Here is a 23,966-nt window from a genome sequence, read left to right on the forward strand (position 1 = left end):
ATTACAGTATACAATAATATAAAGATGTTGGCCGTGCCAAGTTCAAAGTAGGTGATTTTTTACGAATCAGTAAATACAAGAATGTATTCGCAAAGGGATACACATCAAATTTGATAACTGAAATATTTGAAATTATAAAAGTGCAGAAAACAAATCCTGTTACATATTTACTTAGAGACTCTAGTGGTACTGATATATACGGAGGATTCTACGAATATGAACTTTTAAAAACTGCTAATCCTAATGTATATCTAGTGGAGAAGGTATTACGTAAGAAGGGTGATAAGGTCTTTGTGAAGTGGTAAGGATTCGATAATACACATAATTCATGGATAAATAAAGATAATATTTTGTAAAAACATTATTTATTAATAAAATTATTCAATTTAAATATAATTAATTTATTCTATAATGACCCCATGGTAGAGACGATACAGTTCCGTGCACGATATAACGCTTATCATCATATGGGTTGAGAGCTACTTTCCGTTGTGCAATCGAATAAACATTATGCAATTTTAAGCGAATTAAATTTTGATTACGGACTTGTACAGTAAAATTTGTTAAACATTCCTTATAGTCCTCGAAGGTTATGTTTCTAGCAACAACGTAAGTCTTAATACCTTTAGCTTTTTTGATAATTCTATTTAGTACTTTAAATGTGTACATTTTTGATCTCAGTCCAATAAACTCTGTCATTATCTGTCCATTATTCTCATCTTTCATCAGCCCAGGGACTTTTTTATTCACTAGAAGTAAATAGTACTGATTGTTGGGAGAATAATCGCTTGTATCGAATCTAGCAAGATTCTCCCTCATAATAGTGTAAATATCATCACACTCAATGCTGTATATTAGACTATCCGTATCGGTGTATAACGCTTTACATTTGCTACCGAACGTAGGAAGCATATAATCATAATGAAAATCATACAAACATGTTTTCGAAATATCAAGAATGCTCATACCTACGTATATAGGCTTATCGAATTTAGCTGCTAATTTTGATAATTCAATCGCGACCAAATTCTCACTGAATATAGTGCGACTGTGAAAATTAGGCTTCGCAATCATTGCCTCAGCACCATATCTTCCCTCCCACCTACTCACGAGTCTCACATCAACTCTAGTTCTAACATTCTCCATAGTCTTACCGAACACCGCATTGTTCATTAATTTGAAAAGATTTTTCTCAAACTCATTTTTAGATGCTGCACGCAAACTAGTGTTCACATCGATATATTTACGTAACCAGGTGGACTGCTGAAATCCTAAAACGCGATGAATGTGTTTTAAGACAACACCATTACGCATACATTGCTGTAAAGCACGATAGTGTGTAACATAGCGCTCCTTATTTTCTAAAGTTGCAAGTAGCTTCTTCTGACGTGTACCCGGTGTTGCATCACGTACGGGACAAAATGGAAGGTCGGAATGTTTATCGTGAAGCATGTTGGATACTCTAAGTCAACCTCTAAAATATAACCCTCGGGTGAATCTATCGGTATATTAGAGATATCCAAGTTATTAACATTTTCAATCCAGCGAAATCCGTGAGTAGGTAGCGATTGAGACATTGTCCACCCATACAAATTATTTACATCGTAGTACATTAAATACTTAGAAGGTTCCTGGGGATTGTAGTTTTGCATGTACCGATTGTTAGCCTTTTCATAGCGGTGCGAGCATTGGCTTAAACCACCACGTATGTCCCGTTCTACGAAAAGCAGCATTTCTACGTCAGTGAGAGAAAAGTTCTAATCTTATTCCTGTAAGTAGTGGTAGCTAGGGAGTTCCTGTGACATGGTGGTGAGGGGGGTGCGGGTGTGCGGGGGGGAAGTGTCTTAAGAGCTGGGGTATATTGGGTGATGAGGGGGAGTGCGGGTGTGCGGGGGGAAGTGTCTTCTTAAGAGCTAGGGTTCATTGGGATTATAAGGAGGGTGCGGGTGTGCGGAGGAAATGCTTTGGCTGTGGGGAGTGAGAGAGAGAGAGAGATCCCTCTCATCCTCTCTTTTTCTCTTAGTCTCTCACCCCTCTCCCATCAGTCTAGGGCCCGGATGGTTAATTATCCTACAGGTCCACTAGTTCCCTAAGGCTTACCCCCTCTCCCATGACCCTAGGACCCGGATGGTTAGTTATCCTACGGGTCCACTAGTTCCCTAAGGGTTACCCCTCTCCCATCACCCTAGGGCCCGGATGGTTAGTTATCCTGGCAGTTACCCAGAGAACTTTTTTTGTATTTTAGTTGGTGGAGGAAAAAGTTTCATTTTTCTCCACTAGGTGGCGATCACGAAAATTACTGGGTACAGCTACACCGTTAGGGGTCCTGAGCATCTTACGGACTGCCATTTTTTTTTTCTTAGACCTGCCCTCGGAGGGTCTTTTCTCCCTCCACATACTTATCCTAGACCCTCCCACTATTTTCCTACTATAGACCCGCCATTTAACTTGATTTCACATTTTCTTAAACCTTGAGCACTAGGTAGATTTTTTTTTTCTTTTACACAAGTTAGTAATAATTGAAAAAATATGCAAGTTAGCATTGCTATTATTTTAGGACGTCCTACGGACAGTATATTACAGGAAATGCTTGAATTGTTTCATTTGAATTTCTTTGAAATAAGTGAGCGAGAGCCAGAAGATGTGTTGGATATAGATGGTAAGTTATTATAGATGACCACATTATACATTTTTTTTTTTAAAATCTTCTAATTTTTTTGTTTTTATCAACAGTGTTATGCTTCTTACAAATGTTTTTAAGACGTATCAGGGAAATTGAGGAAGGAGGACATACGATTGACGATTCGTATACGTGATCGGAGGAGGAAGAGGAATAGATTCATATGTTAACAAAAATTTAATTGAATGAGATATAATGTTACAACTTGTAAATAATGAAACAAGTGAATATATTAAAATTTTGTTTAAAACTAAAGTCAATGTTCTTCTTGAAAACTTCCCTAATACTCTTTAACCATTTTTCTCCCCTCTCAAACGACCTCTACGCTATTGAAGGGTCTTTTTCCCTCCACATACCCATTCTAGACCCACCTACTATTTTCCTCCTATGGGTCCTTCTTTTAATTTCACATTATACCTTTCTTGAACCTTGGATACAGATTCCTTTTTTCTTATACAAGCTGTCGATAAATATAAAGTGAAAAAATATGCAGTATCAAGTGATTATTAAATTAGCGTATAGACAGAATTCTCCAGTAATTCATATAATTACAAGAATAATAGATGAAATTATGCAAAATTTATCACGAGCGGTAAATGAAGAAACAATCGAGACGCATGGAATGGAGTATGAAAATAGTAAGTTATTATGAATGAGATTGCATCATACATTTTTCTAAAATCTGATGATTTTTTACAGTAACACGCTGTATACAACTGTTGATGAGAGGTATCACCGATAAATGCATGAGACGTCACGGACCTCTACTCCCATCAACCATACGCTGTATAGTTTGTGGCCCTTCAAATTGTGGAAAAACAAATGTATTGCTGAGCCTTATAGAAAGCCCTCAGGGTATGAGATTTGAAAACCTATACGTTTATTCAAAATCGTTGCAACAATCAAAATATCGATACTTGAAGCGACTATTATCGGACAATGAAGAAATTAGTTATTTCCAATTTTATAATAATAGTGAGGTTATAAAAGTAGCTGAAGCACTACCAAATTCAATTTTCATATTTGATGATGTTGCAACCGATAAGCAAGACAATATAAGAGACTACTTCTCCATGGGTAGACATTCTACGATTGATAGCTTTTATCTTTGTCAGACTTAATGCAAGGATACCAAAACATCTAATACGTGATAATGCAAATTTTTTAATTATTTTTAAACAAGATGGAACTATCCTAAAACATATATATAACGAACATGTAAATACAGATATGGCGTTTAAAAAATTTTGTGAATTGTGTTCAAATTGTTGGAAGCGTGATTATGGATTTTTAGTAATTGATAAAGACAGTGCAATGCAAAATGGACGATATCGAAAGGGTTTCAATAAATATGCTGTGATTAAAGAGTGATGTTAATGGTCAAAAATGTTAGTTTAACCTTGAACGTTGAACAAGTCTATATATTGAATAGAGAATAACTTTACAAAATGAAGGAGAAAAAGCTTCTAAAGAAGATTGCTGAGGCAAGTGAAGTAATTCGTCAAAAATATCGCGCAATCAAATCAGACAGAGTAATGATGGAAGACAGTTTAAATGAAACTTTTAAACCAATAGTTGAACCATTAAAGAAGCTCACCAAAAATAATCAAGCAATTTTCGTTGCACCGAAACATGAGATAAAAATGGAACCTATAAAGAGATCTGTCTCACACGAGGAATCTTTCATAATTCCGATGAAACGAAGAAAGTCTTATCTCACATCGACTCCTCAGCGGAAAGATTTCATACGCAGCTCCAGAATTAACGTTCAAGGTCATTCAACGGATGATGAGCAGGAATATCCACTGTCGCACGAAACACAGTACCTTTCTCTGGAAGATGATGAAGAGGAGGAGGAGGAGGAGGGGGAGGGGGTGGAGGAGGAGGAGAAGGTGAAGAAGAATAATGAATATGGCACGCAAGATTTAGCGAAACAAATAGAATTACCTGTGCATACATCCATCGAGGATGTAAAAGATGCTAATCGAAGTACGATAAAGTCTGGTTCTATTGCATCCAAATATATAGAATTGTTGACGAATAATGCTAAGGATAAAATTGACAGTAATTTTGGAGTTAAGTTAGATAAAGTGACGAATAAAATGTGGCTTGCGAAATGTGCTTTAATGTTGATGATTACAGTAATTTTATTATTATCGATAAGGAGTATTATCCTGGCACGAAAGGTCTATTTGAATTGATCTTCATGAAAGAACCTGAAGACTATACTAAAGATGATTTAGACACATATAAAAGTATTCTTTCTCAAACTAATGTGCACAGAGCAGATAACATTAGTACAGGAAAGCTTCGTGGGAATAAGGGACATAAATGGAAGAAAATAATTAGTGAATTATTTCCACCGAAGACAAAACTTGTACATGGCAAAGGATATATGCATGTTAATAATAATCCAGTAAGCTATGTACATTGGAATGATCCAAACGAACTGGTCGAGCGATTAAAACTTTTAATTACATCATCTGCTGCTGGTCATACGAATCACCATAATGAGATACAGTCAATAATTGAGGAGCTCCATGAAGAAGGTATCATCTTATAAAAGAGATTGCAGTTTCAAGATTTTCTCAGTTCAACGTACTACTTCACTATGACGATAAATAAATTTGGAGCTGGTTTCAATACTGGTAAAGTGAGAAATTATTTCCACAAAATTGATAATGATACGTTAAAGTTTGATAAATATAAGAATGCATTTAATGCCAAGAAGAAAATAATTTCAAACTTAGAATGTGATGTTACGGATGAGACAAGTGCGGTGAATATGGCTGCTTTGTTACATAATTCGATGACTGTACGTGATAGCTTAATGAGAGAATTGTTTGAATACAGCGAGAAGCTAACTCACTATTACCTAAAATCTAACATTCTTGAGAAAAAATTTACAACTCTAATGAAAAAAATCGATGAAATTGATGAAATTGGTATAAGAATCGATAAATTGCTTGATAAAGTCGATCATAATGATTATAAATTGGATCGAAAAGACAAGGAATTACGAAATGATATGATTGTTGGATTGAAAATTGTTGTAGAATATTTCTCTAATCAGCTCGCAAAAAAAGATTTTGCAAATGAGAAGAATAGAGAAGACGATATAAATTATGCCCTGAAGAAACTTATACTACCGCCAGTGCTTGATGACCTGCTGTAAACATAACACGTAGTGGAATAATTATGAGTAGTGAGGAGAAGAAACAATTGGTAGAAGAGTTGCATGTGCCTGCCAGACGGAACTTTTTACGTAGACGGGTAATAATACGAGGCTTCGATGACCTCTGGCAAGCAGACCTGGTAGACATGAGAAACTATGCGGACGCAGGCTACCACTACATTCTCACAGTTATTGATGCATTGTCGAAATATGGCTGGGCAATAGCCCTGAAAACCAAGTCAGGCAAGGAAGTGACAACTGCATTGCTGAAAATCCTGAAGAGTGGGAGATGTCCGAAAAATCTACAGACCGACGATGGCAAGGAATTTTATAATAGTGATTTCCAATCGCTTATGAAAAAGCATGGAATAAATCATTACTCAACATACAGTGTATTGAAAGCAACCATAGTCGAGCGTTGGAATCGAACGTTGAAGACCGAAATGTGGAAAGGATTTACGTTGAATGGAAATTACAAGTGGAGAGCTATGCTACAACAACTGGTTGACGAATACAATTCAAGAAAACATCGTACTATAGGAATGCGTCCAGTCGATGTGAAACCTGAACATGCTAATAAGCTCTTAGCAACAGTATTCAGTAATATAAAGATCGTTGGTCGTGCCAAGTTCAAAGTCGGTGATTTTGTACGAATCAGTAAATATAAGAATGTATTTGCAAAAGGCTACACACCAAATTGGACAACTGAAATATTTGCAATTATAAAAGTGCAGAAAACAAATCCTATTACATATTTACTAAGGGATTCTAGTGGTACAGATATATATGGTGGATTCTACGAATATGAACTTTTAAAAACTGCTAATTCTAATGTATATCTAGTTGGGAAGGTATTACGTAAGAAGGGAGACAAAGTCTTTGTAAAGTGGTTAGGATTCAATAATACACATAATTCATGGATAAATAAAAACAATATTTTGTAACATACAATTTATTAATAAAGAAGCAATTATTTAATCTTCATTTAAATCTACTTCACTCAATTCTATTTCATTTATCCTATAATGACCCAATGGTAGAGTTGATACAGTACCTTGTACAATATAGCGCTTATCATCATGTGGACTGAGAGAAATTTTTTGCTGTACAATTGAATAAACATTATGCAATTTTGAACGAATTAAATTTTGATTATGGATATGAACAGTAAAATTTTGTAAGCAGTCTCTATAATCTTCAAACGTTATTTTTCTAGCGATAACGCAACTCTTAACGCCCTTAGCTTTTTTAAAAATTTTATCTTGTATTTTAAATGTATACATTTTCGATCTCAGTCCAATAAACTCAGTCATAATTCTCCCGTTATTCTCATTTTTATCAAACCAGGCACTTTTTTATTTACTAGAGAGTAGAGGTAAATTATACTGGTTAATAGGCTAATAATCACTAGTATCGAATTTTGAAAGATTTTCTCTCATGATCGTGTAAATGTCATCGTATTCGATACTGTATATCAAACTATCTGTATCGGTATACATTGCTCTACATTTACTACCAAACGTTGGAAGCATATATTCATAATGGAATTCGTATAAACATGTTTTTGAAATATCTAGAATACTCATACCTACATATATAGGTTTATCAAATTTCGCCGTTAATTTTTTTAATTCTATTGCAACCAAATTTTCGTTGAATATGGCGCTACTGTGAAAATTTGGTTGGGATATCAATGCTTCTGCTCCATATCTTCCTTCCCACTTAGTAACTAGCCTCACATCAACTCTATTTCTTACATTTTCCATCGTCTTACCGAACACTGCATTGTTCATTAGTTTGAAAAGATTTTTCTCAAACTCATTTTTAGATGCAGCTCGCAAACGTGTGTTTAAGTCTATATATTTGTTTAGCCATGCAGATTGCTGGAATCTTCATCCGCGATGGATACGTTTCAGTACCATTCCATGACGAATACATTGTTGTAAAGCCCGATAATGTATAACATAACGCTCCTTATTTTCGACAGTTGCAAGTAGCTCCTTCTCTCGTGCTCCGGGCGGAGCCTCACGTACCGGACAAAATGGCAAGTCAGAGTGATTATCATGAAGTACGCTTGGATACTCCAAGTCTACCTCTAAAATAAAACCCTCAGATGAATCTATAGGTATGCTAGAGATATCAAAGTTGTTAGTATCTTCAATCCAGCGAAATCCATGAGTAGGTAGAGCTTAACACATTGCCCATCCGTATAGATTATTTACATCATAGTACATTAAATATTTGCTTGGTTTTGTTGAGTCATAATCATTCATATACCGATTGTTTGGTTTTTCATAGCGGTGAGAGCACTGACTCAAACCACCACGTATTCCGCGTTCTACGAAAAGCAACATTTCAACATCAGTGAAAAGTTTCAATTTTATTCCAGTATATTTAAGCATTGCATCCCAAGTGAAACCTGGGAGTGTAAAATAATGTGCAGGATCCAAATTATAATTTTCCATGCAGCTATCGCGAAAATTTTCAAAAACGTCTGTCAGTAATAATACGTCAGTTTTTAAATAGAGATCGCTGTACTCCCCAAGTGTTTGTATTTGAAAATTGATCAATACCTCCTTAGCATGATTATATGCCTCTTCACTAATATCACTGTCAGTTAATTTGTTATAAAATAACTTGCGAGGCGGTAAAGCATTTTCTTCCAGACGATTCAGATTATCTACGTAATCATAAGGAAAAATACCTTTTCTTGTTAGTAGATTAAATTGTTCCGTATTTAAATTCGAAAATTCTGACTCTAAGTTTTTCAATTGAGATCTCTCCAAGTATGAGCTCTATTTGTCTAAACTTGATGCAAGAAATTTAAATGAATCAATAAACCTGAGCTGAATATTATATTTCCGTATGTATTTTGTAAATGAAATATACTTTTCCTTATGTACAGGTAGCAGGTATACTGAACCCTCATACATGTTAGCGATCGCATTAAAGATGAAATGTGCATCGTAATTAGATAAATTATGAAAAATTACTGGAATAACGTGCGAATCTTTATAGTTTAAATTAAAATTGTTGTGAGCGGGTCCTCTATATTTACCTGTTAAATGATCGTGATCGCGAACACGTATTTGATTTGGGAGAAATGGCTTTTTACATATATGACAGTTGGGGTCATTGTTATGACGAAAATTTTTACTAATACTTAGCGTTCTCATAGGTACTACAGTCTTTAGTTTTTCGCTCGCTATGCTAGCAATTTTATCAAGTTCTCGCACAAACCATTCTATACACTCGAGTCCACGATATGATTTATAGGTTGAGAGCGATGAATCACGAACGCTTTTAAAATAATATCCTACACTAAAGGGTAAATGTTTTTGATAAATACTACTATTACCGCTCGTTTCATTCACTTTCTCTAATAAACATTCAATGTCTGCATATACGACAAATGGGGTCCTCTCATTGTTCTTGTCATTTTTAAAGGACACCCAACGGTCCTTTTCAGGTAGTAGTATACGGTCGTTTATATTGAGCTCACTGCAATCAAGTTTATGAGATTGAAGTTTATCCTCATTGAAGAAATAGTGTAAACATCTAAGAGAAAAAATCATATTAGTATATAAACATTAAATAAAATTATATTAAAATATAAACAGTATAACATACCGATTACAAATAAGATGAGATCGTTTTTTTCGAGTCAGTTGTTTATTTAGCAAGCGAGGAAGATTCGTGATACATAAAAAATGTGCTGCACCTTGATGTTCGAGAAGAAGAAGATTCGCATATCTCGATTTCTCACATTTTGTAAGTTGAAGAGGTGCAATAATTTTATTCTCCTGCCCTTCCTGCTCATCCACCATGGTGAAAACATTAATCGACACATCATTATCTTCTTCAAATTTAGGTATCTGCCTTAATGTGGTTGGAAATGTTATACTTCTGACGTTGAAAACAGATTTAAAATGGGGGTATGAAGATTGTCGTTGTGGGTTTTTAGTTGAAATAGTCGGATAGAGTGCAGCCGTTACAGCCCATGCAAAACTTGTATTATCATCACTCTGTATGTTTATCACTGCATGTTTGTTCTTAATATATTTTGGAAGGTCGATTCCACAGCCTGCATGTAGTGGATTATAATGATTAATATTCACAATTAAATTTAATATTGTTTCCAAAGCCCACCCACTATCACGCTCTTGTAATTCACCTAATTTTGTTAAAATTTTATCTATGACGTTTGTTTTATACCAATCACTAAAAGTATCAGTCTTGAATAAAATCACATTTTTTGTGGAAATATGTTTGATATCACTAATTTCCTTGCAAATAAATTGTCCGTTGAATACCATATTTATCTTAACAGCGCTTACTTTACTGAATACTTTGTTCATGTACGATTGCAGCATTTCTGATGCTGCCAATAGAAATTCATGTGGTTCGATATAATTAGTGTTTACTATCATACCACTACACATTCGACTTTTAAATGATGAATCAAGATCTTTCCAAATAAGCTTTTCCGCATTAATGCCCGCTCCAATTGAATTTTTATTTTTCGCCGCATGGAGAAGTAACTTTCGAATACATTTTATTTCTGCAAGATTTTTCTGTATAGCATCTGGAGTTGCATTCCGGTTGGATTCTCTCAAATTTCGAATATAATCACGACACTTGCAAACCCACTCGCGATAATCATGCTGAGTTCTTAAATCGGGATTCTTAAGAGCGTGATTTGAAGAATAACTTTTTTCTCTTGCTGCTCTGATTAATCGGCACTGTATCTGAGCAATTTCCGTAAATATTTTCTGCCTTGCCCCTATACGTGCATTGCGGCTAGCAACTCTCAATTTTTTAATGTAATCGCGACAATCACGTACCCACTCACGATATTCATCCTGGCTATTTAAAATTCTATTTAGAAGCGACATCGTAGTTCTTTCCGTTTAAATGATCAGCGTGAAACTAATGAAAAATCTTAGATGGAGAGCCCTTCAAATAATCAGTCTCCGAGACACTTCAGTGACATAAATACTTTACGGATCAGGTTTCGCGTTGAAGAAAAAGAATGCATTCATGTTTAAAATACACATATATTCTAGATTTTTGATTCATACATATATTTCATATAATATACATTTCTCAGTGCGCATATACCCTCATGATTCATGCAAATAGGAAGTTGTGAATTATATAAACCATCTTCTAAATTATAATTTCCCCACACATATTCATCTACATTACTAATTTCTAAATCACAAATACTCCTTAACCAATTTAACTTTTCCACCCCTTTTACAAAAACCGTATCCTCATATACATATTTTTTTATAATATTTTTATATTTATAATATGGTGAATAACCATCCATCCAATTTAAGCCATGATGATTGAAAAAGATTGAACTGAAAAAGAAATTCCTTATTCATTGAAAATAATAATTCGTTATTGTTTGTTATAAAATATACTTACTCTATTTTCTTTCTCTCCTCTTCACTTAACCAAGTATGTGGAAAGGGGGGTGAAAATAAAATATGATGCACTTTTAGTTCTTGTAAAACTGCAACTTCTTTAACTATAAATGTCTTATTCATTAAGGGGTTAGGCCACTCTAGAATTTTGAAAAAATCGATTTTTTGTTTTTTCCCTTAAAATATAGTTTAAGGTCTTAAAAATATTTTCCCAAAAAATAATTTTTGAAAAATAAGCCTAAGTGCTTAAAATTTTATTTCTACCGCATTGTGTTTTGGCCAGCTGGTAAATCACCTCTTATACGCTTTGTGTCGTCTGGTTGATGAGATGTAGAGAAGATAAATATATATAGTAGCACAATATAGGAAGGTCGACAACATCTTCTATGATTGGTAGAATTTGTATAATAATATTCTTTCCAAACTGCTTTCGGACATGAGAGCAGTAATTGCGTAGTAACAGTTATACAGAGTGTGTCTATTTGCTAATCAATATTTTCTTGGTTTATTTGTGTATGTTCATTATTTTTGCAATGACTAGTCGAGTGTATTCTCATAAGAAAGGAGTGAGAGGTGCAAGCGGAAGTAATAAAAGACCAAAAATATCGCGAAAACGACCATTTAATCGCCATGAGTTAGATACGCCAATCGAGTCGGAGCCTAGTATATCGGCAAGGAAATTAAAGATGTCAGATGATTTTTACGATATAGAAGTAGATAGTGCTTTCGGATACCGAATCATAAACTTTATAGCAGTTTTTTCTACAATTTCTAACTTCGTTGTTTGTAAAGTGTGCAAATCCGAAGTAAAATTTACAGAAAATGGCATCCGAGGATTAGGATTCAAAGTAGTCATAACTTGTGAGACATGCGAGAAAAAGGAAATCCCTAGTTGCCCCTTCATTAACAAAGGTTATGAAGTTAATCGAAGAATTATTTTTGCTATGCGACTGCTTGGCATTGGTTTGCATGGTATCATAAAATTTTGTGCATTCATGGAATTACCCCGTCCAGTATTTCATTCGTTTTATGATAACGTTATTCGGAGTATTTCTAGTTCAACAGACGTTGTTTGCCAGATAAGTATATCGAGAGCAGCGAAAGAAGAAAAGGAATCTTTAACGAAGACAGAAGAACCAAATGGACTCACAGTATCAGGTGACGGTACATGGAGAAAACGAGGATTTTCGTCATTATATGGTTTAGTTACTCTTATTGGATGGCACACCGGCAAAGTTATTGATTACGTTGTAAAATCAAAATATTGTAAGTCATGTGAACATTGGCAGAAAAAAGAAGAGACAGAAGAATACAAAGAATGGATAGGAAATCATGTTAGTGAATGCCTTGTCAATCACGAGGGATCTGCCGGCAAAATGGAAGTAGATGGTGTTATCGAAATGTTCCAGCGGTCTGTCAATTTACATAATGTTAAATATGCCAATTATATTGGCGATGGCGATTCAAAAACTTTCAAAGGAATTACAGATTCTCAACCTTACGAAGATTTTATTGTAAACAAGAAAGAATGCATAGACCATGTGCAGAAAAGAATGGGTACTCGTCTTCGTGCCGTGAAAAAAAAAACCAAAGGCCTTGGGGGAAAGGGAAAATTAACAGGCAGACTAATTGACGAACTTTCAATTTATTATGGATTAGCCATTCGCCGAAATTCAGATTCAGTAGATAAGATGAGAAGCGCTATTTGGGCTACGCTGGATCATAAATTGTCTACAAATGAAAATCCAAAACACGATAGGTGTCCCATTGGGAAAGACTCGTGGTGCTCATGGCAAAAAGCAAGTGCTACAAATAACCTAGGAAGTTACGAACATAAGCCAGCTATGTCTGTTGATGTATACGAAGCCATCAAGCCAGTGTACGAGGAACTCAGTAATGATAATCTGCTTACACGTTGCATTGGGGGCTATACACAAAACAGAAACGAAAGCTTCAATTCAACGGTGTGGGCGTTGGCTCCAAAGTCAATTTCCAGCGGTAAAATCATATTAGATATAGCAACAAATATTGCTGTTTGTGTCTACAATAATGGCTTTGCATCAATCCTACATATGATTCTCACTATGGGAATGAAAATCGGTCAAAATAGCTACAATATGTGCATAGAAATAGACGCTCACCGCATGAAGCTAGCGGAACGTTCGCGGTCTCGATCTGCAAAAGAGGCCCGCAGTAGTTTAAAAACCATCAGAAAGACAGCCCAAGACCAAAACATAAATGAGGAAGGTCAATTATATGGAGCAGGCATCGCCGAGTGAAGGTAAATATAGATTTTGTAATTATATATTTAAAAGTTTAAATGTGTTTTTCTCGGAACTACATTTTTTAAAATGGGCGGAAACAGAACTCGAACAAATCTTTACCAATCGACTTAAAAATTTGACTGTATATTCGAAACTATATTATTTAGAGAACTACGTAGAATTTTTTCGATATGATGCATAGTTTTTAAGTTACAAGCAATTATTAATCATTTTTTCATCCAATTTTCCGATTTTTTCCTCAAACATGCACAACTTTTTCAAAAATCAATATTTTAAAAAAATCCTACGTAGTTCTCTAGATCGTCTTATATATAATCGAAAAATATTTTAGTTTTTGTTCTAGGTCAATAATTGTACGCACTGCGTTTCCGCCCGTGTACCTCTACAACCAAAACACGTCAACGAAGAAGTGCTGTAATGTCGTTATTTTTCGTTTTTTTCCTTTGAAAAAATTATGTGTTATAGTTCATTAATGTAGTAATAAAGTGCCGTTTTTAAAATTTCAAATTGTTTCATTTTTTTGTCAAAAAAAAAGAACCAAAATATGTAAATATTTTCCCGCTCTAGAGTGGCCTAACCCCTTAAATAGAATCCTTGAAAATCGACGAACGTTGGGATCATCATGTTAGCGTTTTTTATACTAAATTTATTACACTTTGCCTTTATTTTAAATATATTCTTTTTTTGTTTCTCTAAAGTTTTCCCCTTCTGTTCAAACCAAGTATTTCAATTCTCCCACTATCCTTAACTATTCACTCTTTGGACCAATGGTGTTTCTAAGAGTGTCTGGTTAGTCACCTCCCACCACAGATCAAATTTTTCACATCCCTTACAGCATTTAAAAAATCTTGAGAAGCGTGTAGGGTAGTCTTCAGTTCAGTTTAAGCCACAGAATCTTCAGTTCAGTTTTAGTCACAGAATCTTCAGGTACTCTGACATTATGCATCATTTAAGAGATATCACGCACATAATAGATGTGGATGGATTTATCGTTAATAAGAAGATAGTGTACAAAGAAGTGGCTATTAAAAATATATACTCTAACTTAACACATTATGGTGCGTTTAAAGTTAGTGGATCAATGAACACTTTAAGTATTGCTGACCGGAAAACTGCATCTTTTGTGTTTAATAATGTGCACGGAATTGCATATGGAAATACGGGAAATGAAAGATATTCACAAAATGAAATATATGATTTTCTAAAAATCATTGAATGTGACAGTGTGCAACCAGTGGTTGCATATAAAGGTGGACACTTCGAACGTGACTAATTAAATATAATGAATATTAATAATGTCAATTTAAAAAATTTTAATTGTCCAAAATTCGATTGCTTAATTGAATATATAAAAACAGACATTATTCCTTGTGAGCTGCATAAAATTAAAATTACGCGAAAAACACAAAAGCCTGTCCACTGTGTGAAACAGGAGGTAGATGTTTTCGCAAAGTGGGTGCGGAAACAAATAAAAGGTAAATATTAAAAATTAAGTTCGCAATTTACTTGATATTAATAAATTTTTTTTATGTTTCAGAAGCTGTTATTAGCTGAACGGACTAAATATTATTGTATATTCGTTTTTATATAAGTTTCATGTTCGTTTTTAATTATATGATAAATGTTATTTAATAGTCTCTTTCTTTTCCCCTACTCCTATTTCCCTTAATTTAATCCGTAAAAGAAAAACAGACAAAATGAAAAACAGAAAAACAGAAAAAAATGAAAAAAGCACTTTATAATTATTACTAACTCATAAAAGAAAAAAAATCTACCTAGTGCTCAATGTGTAAGGAAAAATGTAAAATCAAGTTAAATGGCAGGTCTATAGTAGAAAAATAGTGGGTGGGTCTAGGATAAGTATGTGGAGGGAGAAAAGACCCTCCGAGGGCAGGTCTAAGAAAAAAAAAATGGCAGTCCGTAAGATGCTGAGGACCCCCCTAGCGGTGTAGCTGTTCCCCGTAATTTTCGTGATCGCCACCTAGTGGAGAAAATTGGAACTTTTTCCTCCACTAACTAAAATACAAAAAAAGTTCTCTGGGTAACTGCCAGGATAACTGACCATCCGGGCCCTATGGTTATGGGAGAGGGGTAACCCTTAGGGAACTAGTGGACCCGTAGGATAACTAACCATCCGGGTCCTAGGGTCATGGGAGAGGGGGTAAGCCTTAGGGAACTAGTGGACCCGTAGGATAATTAACCATCCGGGCCCTAGACTGATGGGAGAGGGGTGAGAGACTAAGAGAGAAAGAGAGGATGAGAGGGATCTCTCTCTCTCTCTCACTCCCCACAGCCAAAGCATTTCCTCCGCACACCCGCACCCTCCTCATCATCCCAATGAACCCTAGCTCTTAAGAAGACACTTCCCCCCCCTCACACCCGCACTCCCCCTCATCACCCAATATACCCCAGCTCTTAAGACACTTCCCCCCGCACACCCGCACCCCCCTCACCACCATGTCACAGGAATCAAGACACTTCCCCCCGCACACCCGCACCCCCCCTCAGCACCATGTCACAGGAACCCCCTAGCTACCACTACTCCTGTATGTTTGATAATTGCATCCCAAGTGAAGCCTGGGAGTGTATAATAATGAGCAGGATCCAAATTATAAGTTTGCATGCAGCTATCACGAAAATTTTCGAAAACGTCAGCCAACAATAGTACATCAGTTTTCAAATAGAGATCGTTATACTCCCCAAGGGTTTCGTATTTGAAAATTGGTCCATACCTCCTTAGCGTGATTATACGCACTCTCACTAATATCACTATCGGATAATCTATTATAGAATATCTCGCGTGGAGGTAAAGCAGTTTCTTCCAGACGATTCAGATTATCTACGTAATCATAAGGAAAAATACCTTTTCTTGTTAGTAGATTAAATTGTTCCGTATTTAAATTCGTAAATTCTGACTCTAAGTTTTTCAATTGAGATCTCTCCAAGTATGAGCTCAATTTGTCTAAACTAGATGCCATAAATGTGAAAGAATAGATAAACCTTAGTTGTATATTATATTTACGGATGAATTTAGTGAATGAAATATACTTCTCCTTATGTAGTACAGGTAACAAGTGTACTGAACCTTCATACAAGTTAGCGATTGTACCGAAAATAAAATGTGCATCATAACCTGATAAATTATGAAAAAAAAATTACTGGTACTACATGTGATTCTTTAAAGTTTAAATTACAATTATTATGAGCAGATCCCCTATATTTACCAGTTAAATGATCATGATCGCGAACACGTATTTGATCTGGAAGAAACGGCTTTTTACATATATGACTTGTCCTACTTTTCTATAGTAATAAAATGGCGGTGTCAGTAACTATATTCCTAAGGAGAAGCAGTTCTATATTAACCATACGAATGTGGCCAAATTTAAACGACCATGTTGTCTGGGTACACTCTGTACCAAAATTTCATTACGAAATAGATTTTTGACAGATGGAAGATGTTTGAAAGGGTAGAGGGTAAAGTGCCATAAAATTTTATAGTTACTTTCTAGGGATGGAGCTTTCGATGAATAGACTATATTATAATGTATTTTGTGCGCATGCGTGCGAGTAGAAGAAACTTACGAACACAAGTAATCCAAAAATGTTTTCATGTAAATGTGTGTGCATTGATACTTACAGCTGAAATTAAAAGATTATAATAAGTAATATAGAAAGTTTGAGGCATAAAAGAATTAAAAGTATAATAACCATCTCTGTAAGAAAACCAAAGAGAAATGGCCTGTCATTCACTATACATATTGATGCCATATGGCATATGCACAAAGAATATAACAAAAATACTTTTAGATAAGTATATCTTTTGTATATAATAAGTGCATATTCAAGAATAAATCTTTTGTATGCTTTGTGGATGTATTTTGTTTATTTTACAGATTTAATCATTTATTTATTGTAAGCCATCTTCAATTTTTTATTGATCTGAAGTTTACATAGAATGGAAATCTCCCACAGAATAATTTCCATACCCTTCGACAAAGAGTGAAAGATCAACTTAGTAATTTTTGACACATTGTCTAACAATAGCATGTTATATATTGTGTTTATATGCTTGATTAACACTAATACTTTACATATCGAAAGTACTCTTGACTATTTAATTAGAAAAATTTCATCATACAGTCTTAGGTCTAGTTGAGATAGTGTCTTTAATAGGTCTATTGATTTGATATTATTTGTAATATTCTAATGTATTTTTCATATTATTATTATATGTCGAGTTTCGAAGCTGCAATTAAGATCCTCATACCGTGTTTAATGATTACAGGAAGTTCAACTTATATATAAAAGAAGAAAATATTTGGAATTGTCATACAAGAATGAGATAAGGAAATGGAGGAATTTTTACCAGCAGCCATAAAGGAAATTTCACAAGTATTTTCTGAACGGTGTGAAAAGATGAGAACAATTCAACAACTCCTATGGTAGCATGTGTGGTATCTATGCTATTATTGTAATATGTATAGTTTGCTACGACTTTATATCTTCAACAATAACACAGACCTGGAAAATTCAATTTTCTCAGTTTCAAGAATGGACGGGAAGGAGGGGGGGGGGGGGGCAATTCTTCCATTTTTTTTACTGAATATGAATGTGGCTTTGAAATTTCTCTATCACATCAGGTGTTTTGAAATATCAGTTAAATGGCTGAAAAACGGCTGTTTTCCTCAGTTTATGATTTTTATTTTAGAGAACAAATTTTCTTTTTGTAAATTACCACTATTGCATCGCATCCTGCTAGTATAATAAGTTTTGAAAATGGATTTTAAAGCTAACGAATAATACTATATGGTTTAATTGTGGAATTTAAACAAAATTCGTTCTCTGAAGTAAAATAATGAAAATGGCGAAAAAAGCCATTTTGTACTATTTAAGCTAAAAATTAAAAAAAAATCTGATGTACTGGAGTAATTTCAAAATCAGGTTCGTTTATAACACAATAAGATCCACAAGAATCGTCTCCGACCATTTTTAAAAATGAGGAAAATGAGATTTGGCACGTCTGTGTAAATATTTATTAAAATAAAGTGTATTAATTACTTTTCATATTATAAAAAAGAGGAATATAAAAAGCAACTTTAAAATACAATAAGTAACAGCTATAACACTAGTGAGATTAGACTGTTAAAATCTGGGTGTAGATAAGTGATGCTGAAATTATAAGGTTCTCAAAGGCGAGTGCTTAGAAAGGCTATAACTATTATTCTTCATCAAAAATATCTTCAGCTTTAGTGTAGAAAACATTAAAATTGTGTAATATGAAAAGGGGAATTTGTAAACGATTATATGGTATCATAAAAAATAATAGTAAAGCATTACGTAATTTATGAAAAACAATTATTTTATTGAAGACGAAGAAACACTAAAAAAGGAATACAAATATTTGTTTAAACATGCATACAAGTTTTACCTATTTATGAGTTCGCTCCTTAGTAAAGGATAATATTAAACACGTCAATGTATCCACTAAATTGTGTAGACATGCATAATCAAAATGTGTTTGTATGTTTTCTGAATAAGTTTTATTTAATTTCAATAAAAAATAAGAATAGTTTGCATTTCAAAACTATTATACAGTCAACATTTTGTAACTGAAAGAAAAAATATATGATTTCATAATCTCCAAATTAACCTCATACAGTACATAAATGTTTAAGGAAGGATGAACATTACTATATCATATTATTTTATAGTTGATGAGACGGTAGAGGGCATGTGCTGCATAATATAAACTACTCACCCAAAGTTCCTTAAATTTGCTATAGGAAAATATTATGGCACTTTACCCTCTACCGTTTGAAAGGGCTGGAAGGAAATAATAAGATATATTTGAACGTAACAATGAAAAATAAATCAATTGAAAAAAAAGTGGTTCAGTGTAAAAATCTGTGACCAAAAAGAGGATATAAGCAAATTAAATTTTAGATGAGTAATCTATTATTATAATAATTTTAATTTTTTAAAGAAAGTAATGATACTTTGTGGAATTTTTAAATATTTGTTGCAGGTAATTAGGATTACAAAGGTTATTGCAACAAATGCTGTCACACTGGATAGCTCGCAGGAAATGTTATTGCAAGAATAAAGTAGACGAATGTCATATCAATAGGAACATTTAAACACCCTAACAGCCAGTAAGTTCAAAGTTCTTGGCATATCTCATGACACTCTGTCACAGATACATAGCTATAGTTGTATAATAAAATCCATTTCAGTAAGCAATACAATATTTTCCTAACTAATGATATGATTAAATTGTTACTCATTTATTTACATATTTATATTAATTTGATATAATATCATTGCAGATACATATTGCATATCTATAGATTTATCTTAAGAAAATTCCTTACTTGAAAAAGAATATTTACCTAGAGCATTGTTCATCAATTGTTCATATGTAGTCTATTGTTAGCAACAATTAAAAACTCCTGAAAATGTATAATCTACCATAGCCAACAACGATGTAGACCTATGACAGATCAGTTGAAAGTACATTTTTATTTGATAAATGGGGCAAGCAAGTTGCATTTTTATTCAAAATTCCTCAAATTTAAAGAAGGCTTGAAATAAGTGACTACTTTGAAGAACCTCCTTAAAAGTACTGTGGACAAACCAGGTCAATAAAAGAAGAAATATTTTGACGAAGAGAATACGGTGAATGAAAATAATACCATATTAATATGATAACGAAAGGTCAAAAATTATAAGGACATAGGTTACGCAAACTAATCAATGAAAGAAATTTAGAATTTAATATTTTGTAACTTATAGATAACAATCTTAAAAGAGGAAGTGTGCAGATATCCTTCTGCAATAAGATATAGGAAAGGAATTTAATTTCCTACCTTACGATTGTTGTCTATAAATGACAAAATGTTAAATTCTAAATTTCTTTCATTGATTAGTTTGCGTAACCTATGTACTTATAATTGTTGACCTTTAGCTATCATATTGATATGCTACAATTTTCATTCACCATATTCTCTATGTCAAAATGTTTCTTCTTTTATTGACCTGGTTTGTCCACAATACTTTTAAGGAGGTTCTTCAAAATAGTCACTTATTTCAAGCCTTCTTTAAATTTTAGGAGTTTTTAATAAAAATGCAACTTGCTTGCCCCATTTATCAAAAAAAGATGTACTTTCAACTGATCTATTATAGGTCTACATCGTTGTTGGCTATGGTAGATTATACATTTTCAGGAGTTTTTAATTGTTGCTAACAATAGACTACATATGAACAATTGATGAACAATGCTCTAGGTAAATATTCTTTTTCAAGTAAGGAATTTTCTTAAGATAAATCTATAGATATGCAATATGTATCTGCAATGATATTATATCAAATTAATATAAATATGTAAATAAATGAGTAACAATTTAATCATATCATTAGTTAGGAAAATATTGTATTGCTTACTGAAATGGATTTTATTATACAACTATAGCTATGTATCTGTGACAGAGTGTCATGAGATATGCCAAGGACTTTGAACTTACTGGCTGTTAGGGTGTTTAAATGTTCCTATTGATATGACATTCGTCTACTTTATTCTTGCAATAACATTTCCTGCGAGCTATCCAGTGTGACAGAATTTGTTACAATAACCTTTGTAATTCTAATTACCTGCAACAAATATTTAAAAATTCCACAAAGTATCATTCCTTTCTTTAAAAAATTAAAATTATTATAATAATAGATTACTCATCTAAAATTCAATTTGCTTATATCCTCTTTTTGGTCATAGATTTTTACACTGAACCACTTTTTTTTCAATTGATTTATTTTTCATTGTTACGTTCAAATATATCTTATTATTTCCTTCCAGACCTTTCAAACATCTTCCATCTGTCAAAAATCTATTTCGTAATGAAATTTTGGTACAGAGTGTACCCAGACAACATGGACTGCTTTCCAGTTAGACTGAAAATCGACACAGTCAGACACAATCGGATACAAATGTACATTTTGGGTGACATGCAATGTACCATTTGTGTCCGATTATGTCTGACTATAGGATGTTTACGTTCAGTGATCTGATCCGGGTTAGGGTTTACTACAGTCGCAGTAATACAACTTTCGAAAAAAACCCTAGATTAACCCGGATTTGGTGAGGAGGTTTCCGCGTGTGGATCTGATCGGGTCTGGGTTAAAGGGGTTAATGTAGGACGTATTCCGACGTGATTGAAGTGTCAAAAACGGACAAGTGACCAATAGCAATAGGTTTTACCAACAAGTTAAAGGATTTCCATTTATTTGAACACTGCTTGCCATTAACTAAATATCCTTTTTTACCTAATTCTGCAGCAATTACCTCCCATAATTTTTTTTGACCAATATTTTTATTTTGTATTATATTTTTATTTTTCCTTATATGTTCCAACAACAATTTTGTGCTTCCAATTGTCCAGGAATATTTATTCAGATCTGTCAAAAAAAAGAAAGTATTAATTAAAATATTTCCTTTTAATAAAGTCTAATGAAATTAAGATTTAATAATTAATGCAAATACACTTTTTTCACTCCAATGTTTTGGGTTGTGCAGGAATTTAAAGTATAATTAATAAAACTGAATACTTTACTATTTTAGTATTCTGTACTACATTTAAACTTTACATACCTACATATCTATTGTGAGCGTAGTATTGATCCATCTTTATTTCTGAAAAAATTTAGTAATTAATTGCAAATATACAGAAAATTTATTGCCATTTAAATACAATAAAAATAAGATTAAGGTTATCATTTTAAATATAATTTAATTCTTCTTAATTTTTTATTTTTACCTGATGAAATTAAAAAACTACGTGATAAAATGTTAATAATAAAAGTTGTGACGAGACGCTTGCTTTGTCGCTGCCCCATGCACGATACCGCGTGGTGGGGAGAGCTGTGGCATACGTGCCGATACCGCGGCCTATACTGTAGCGTGCGCAAAGTATAGGGTCCTCGTCATGCCCCTCCCTAACTACCCAGAACGGCCGCTCCGCAGCGCCGATTCCGTTTTCGGCGGCTCAACTGGGTATATAAGACCGAGCTCCGACCCAGTTGAGCATTCCGTACCCAGGAGCTCTCCGGGTATATTCCACCTATCCTACGCAGGAGTTCTCCGCGTACACCCATCCCTGGCTCAGGAGTTCCCCGAGCACTTCCTGGCGCAGGAGTTCTCCGCGTCATCCACACCGATCCCGCCGCCTATGCCATGCTAACGGCCGTGTCCAGGAGTTCTCCGGACCAACGGCCATTTTCTTTCAGCCGCTAACGTTCTTACTTTGCAGCTCCCCCGTTGACCGCCATATTGGCTATCGCCATATTGGCTCCCCGGGCCCTCCCGTGAGGCCACCTACCGTCGCGCCGCCTACCGGTCCGTTCCGAGCCCTACCGAGAGGCTACCGACCGTCGCGCCGCCTACCCGAGCCCTTTCGTGTGGCTACCGAGCGCAGCGCCGCCAGCGGGCGATCATTGTACCTGCGAGATAGCGACCGACACATTTGCGTACACACCTGCAGCGGCAGTACATGAACAACATAAACACAATAGATTAAGGTTATTGTGTACAAAAACATTGTAAATACTATATGTCTTTTATTTATCCTGAATAAACACTTTTTATTATCTACATTAAACTCGTCCAAATTTATTTTGATCCTTCTCGGTCAAGCGAACCGAACGGTTTTGCGACGACTAAACTCGTCGGCAAAACACGTTACAAATTGGCGCCCGAACAGGGACCGAGAGCGATCAAAAGGACGGTTTAATGCCCCGACCGAAAACATCGACCAGCTTCATTTATAAGCTCAGCAAGGCGGATTTAGCAAAGAAACTTGCTTCACTGCAATTGTCCACCGAGGGAAACCGAGACGAACTACGCGCCCGACTAGTGGAATATCACTTGGCGAATATTGAACCGAATACTTCGGCAGCTAGCACCATGGACGAAGAGCCCGATTTTAACCCGCGCCAAGCGCTAGAGTGGGCACGTAAGTCTGGTATTCGTTTTGAAGGGAAAGATCCCCTAAGTTTCCTAGAAAGAATCGAGGAATTGCAGGAAAGTTACCAGATTTCGGAAGCCGAGTTGCTTGCCTGTGTACCGGTCCTTTTGGCAGGACAACCTCTTTTATGGTATCGTTTAGTGAAAGAGGAAATAAACACGTGGAAAGAGTTTAACACTCTCTTCCGCAGGCAATACTTACCGGCACGATTTCTTGTCGCCATGGAGGAAAGTATCCACCAGCGATTACAAAAACCGCAGGAAAGAATCCTAGATTACATCACGGGATTAGGAACTCTTATGCGCCGCCATGGAGAAATGTCCAAAGCCTCGCAATTGGATCGTTACTATAACAACCTCCAACCGGCTTATAGGA

General features: G+C 34.7%; 1 protein-coding gene across 1 annotated transcript; it reads left to right on the forward strand.

Annotated features, from left to right (window-relative positions):
• The first annotated feature begins 11,783 nt into the window (after window positions 1-11,783).
• On the forward strand, window positions 11,784-13,569 carry LOC136781868 (uncharacterized). The gene is made up of 2 exons (XM_066740875.1): window positions 11,784-12,767; window positions 12,948-13,569. Exons 1-2 carry the CDS (start codon window positions 11,806-11,808, stop codon window positions 13,567-13,569), a joined length of 1,584 nt encoding a protein of 527 aa, XP_066596972.1. The 5' UTR covers window positions 11,784-11,805.
• The last annotated feature ends 10,397 nt before the right edge of the window (window positions 13,570-23,966 follow it).

This window comes from Prorops nasuta, unplaced genomic scaffold (genome assembly GCF_024137725.1).
Source record: "Prorops nasuta isolate Cenicafe-Biocafe unplaced genomic scaffold, Cenicafe_Pnas_1.2 PNAS00024, whole genome shotgun sequence".
In the NCBI taxonomy this organism is placed as follows: domain Eukaryota; kingdom Metazoa; phylum Arthropoda; class Insecta; order Hymenoptera; family Bethylidae; genus Prorops; species Prorops nasuta.

Bases quoted from the DNA above. Each gene is read 5' to 3' on its own strand.
- LOC136781868 (XM_066740875.1), top strand. From the start codon at position 11,806: ATGTTCATTATTTTTGCAATGACTAGTCGAGTGTATTCTCATAAGAAA. The intron at 12,768-12,947 runs AGGAATTACAGA...TTATTATGGATT, and splicing joins GGCGATTCAAAAACTTTCAA to AGCCATTCGCCGAAATTCAG.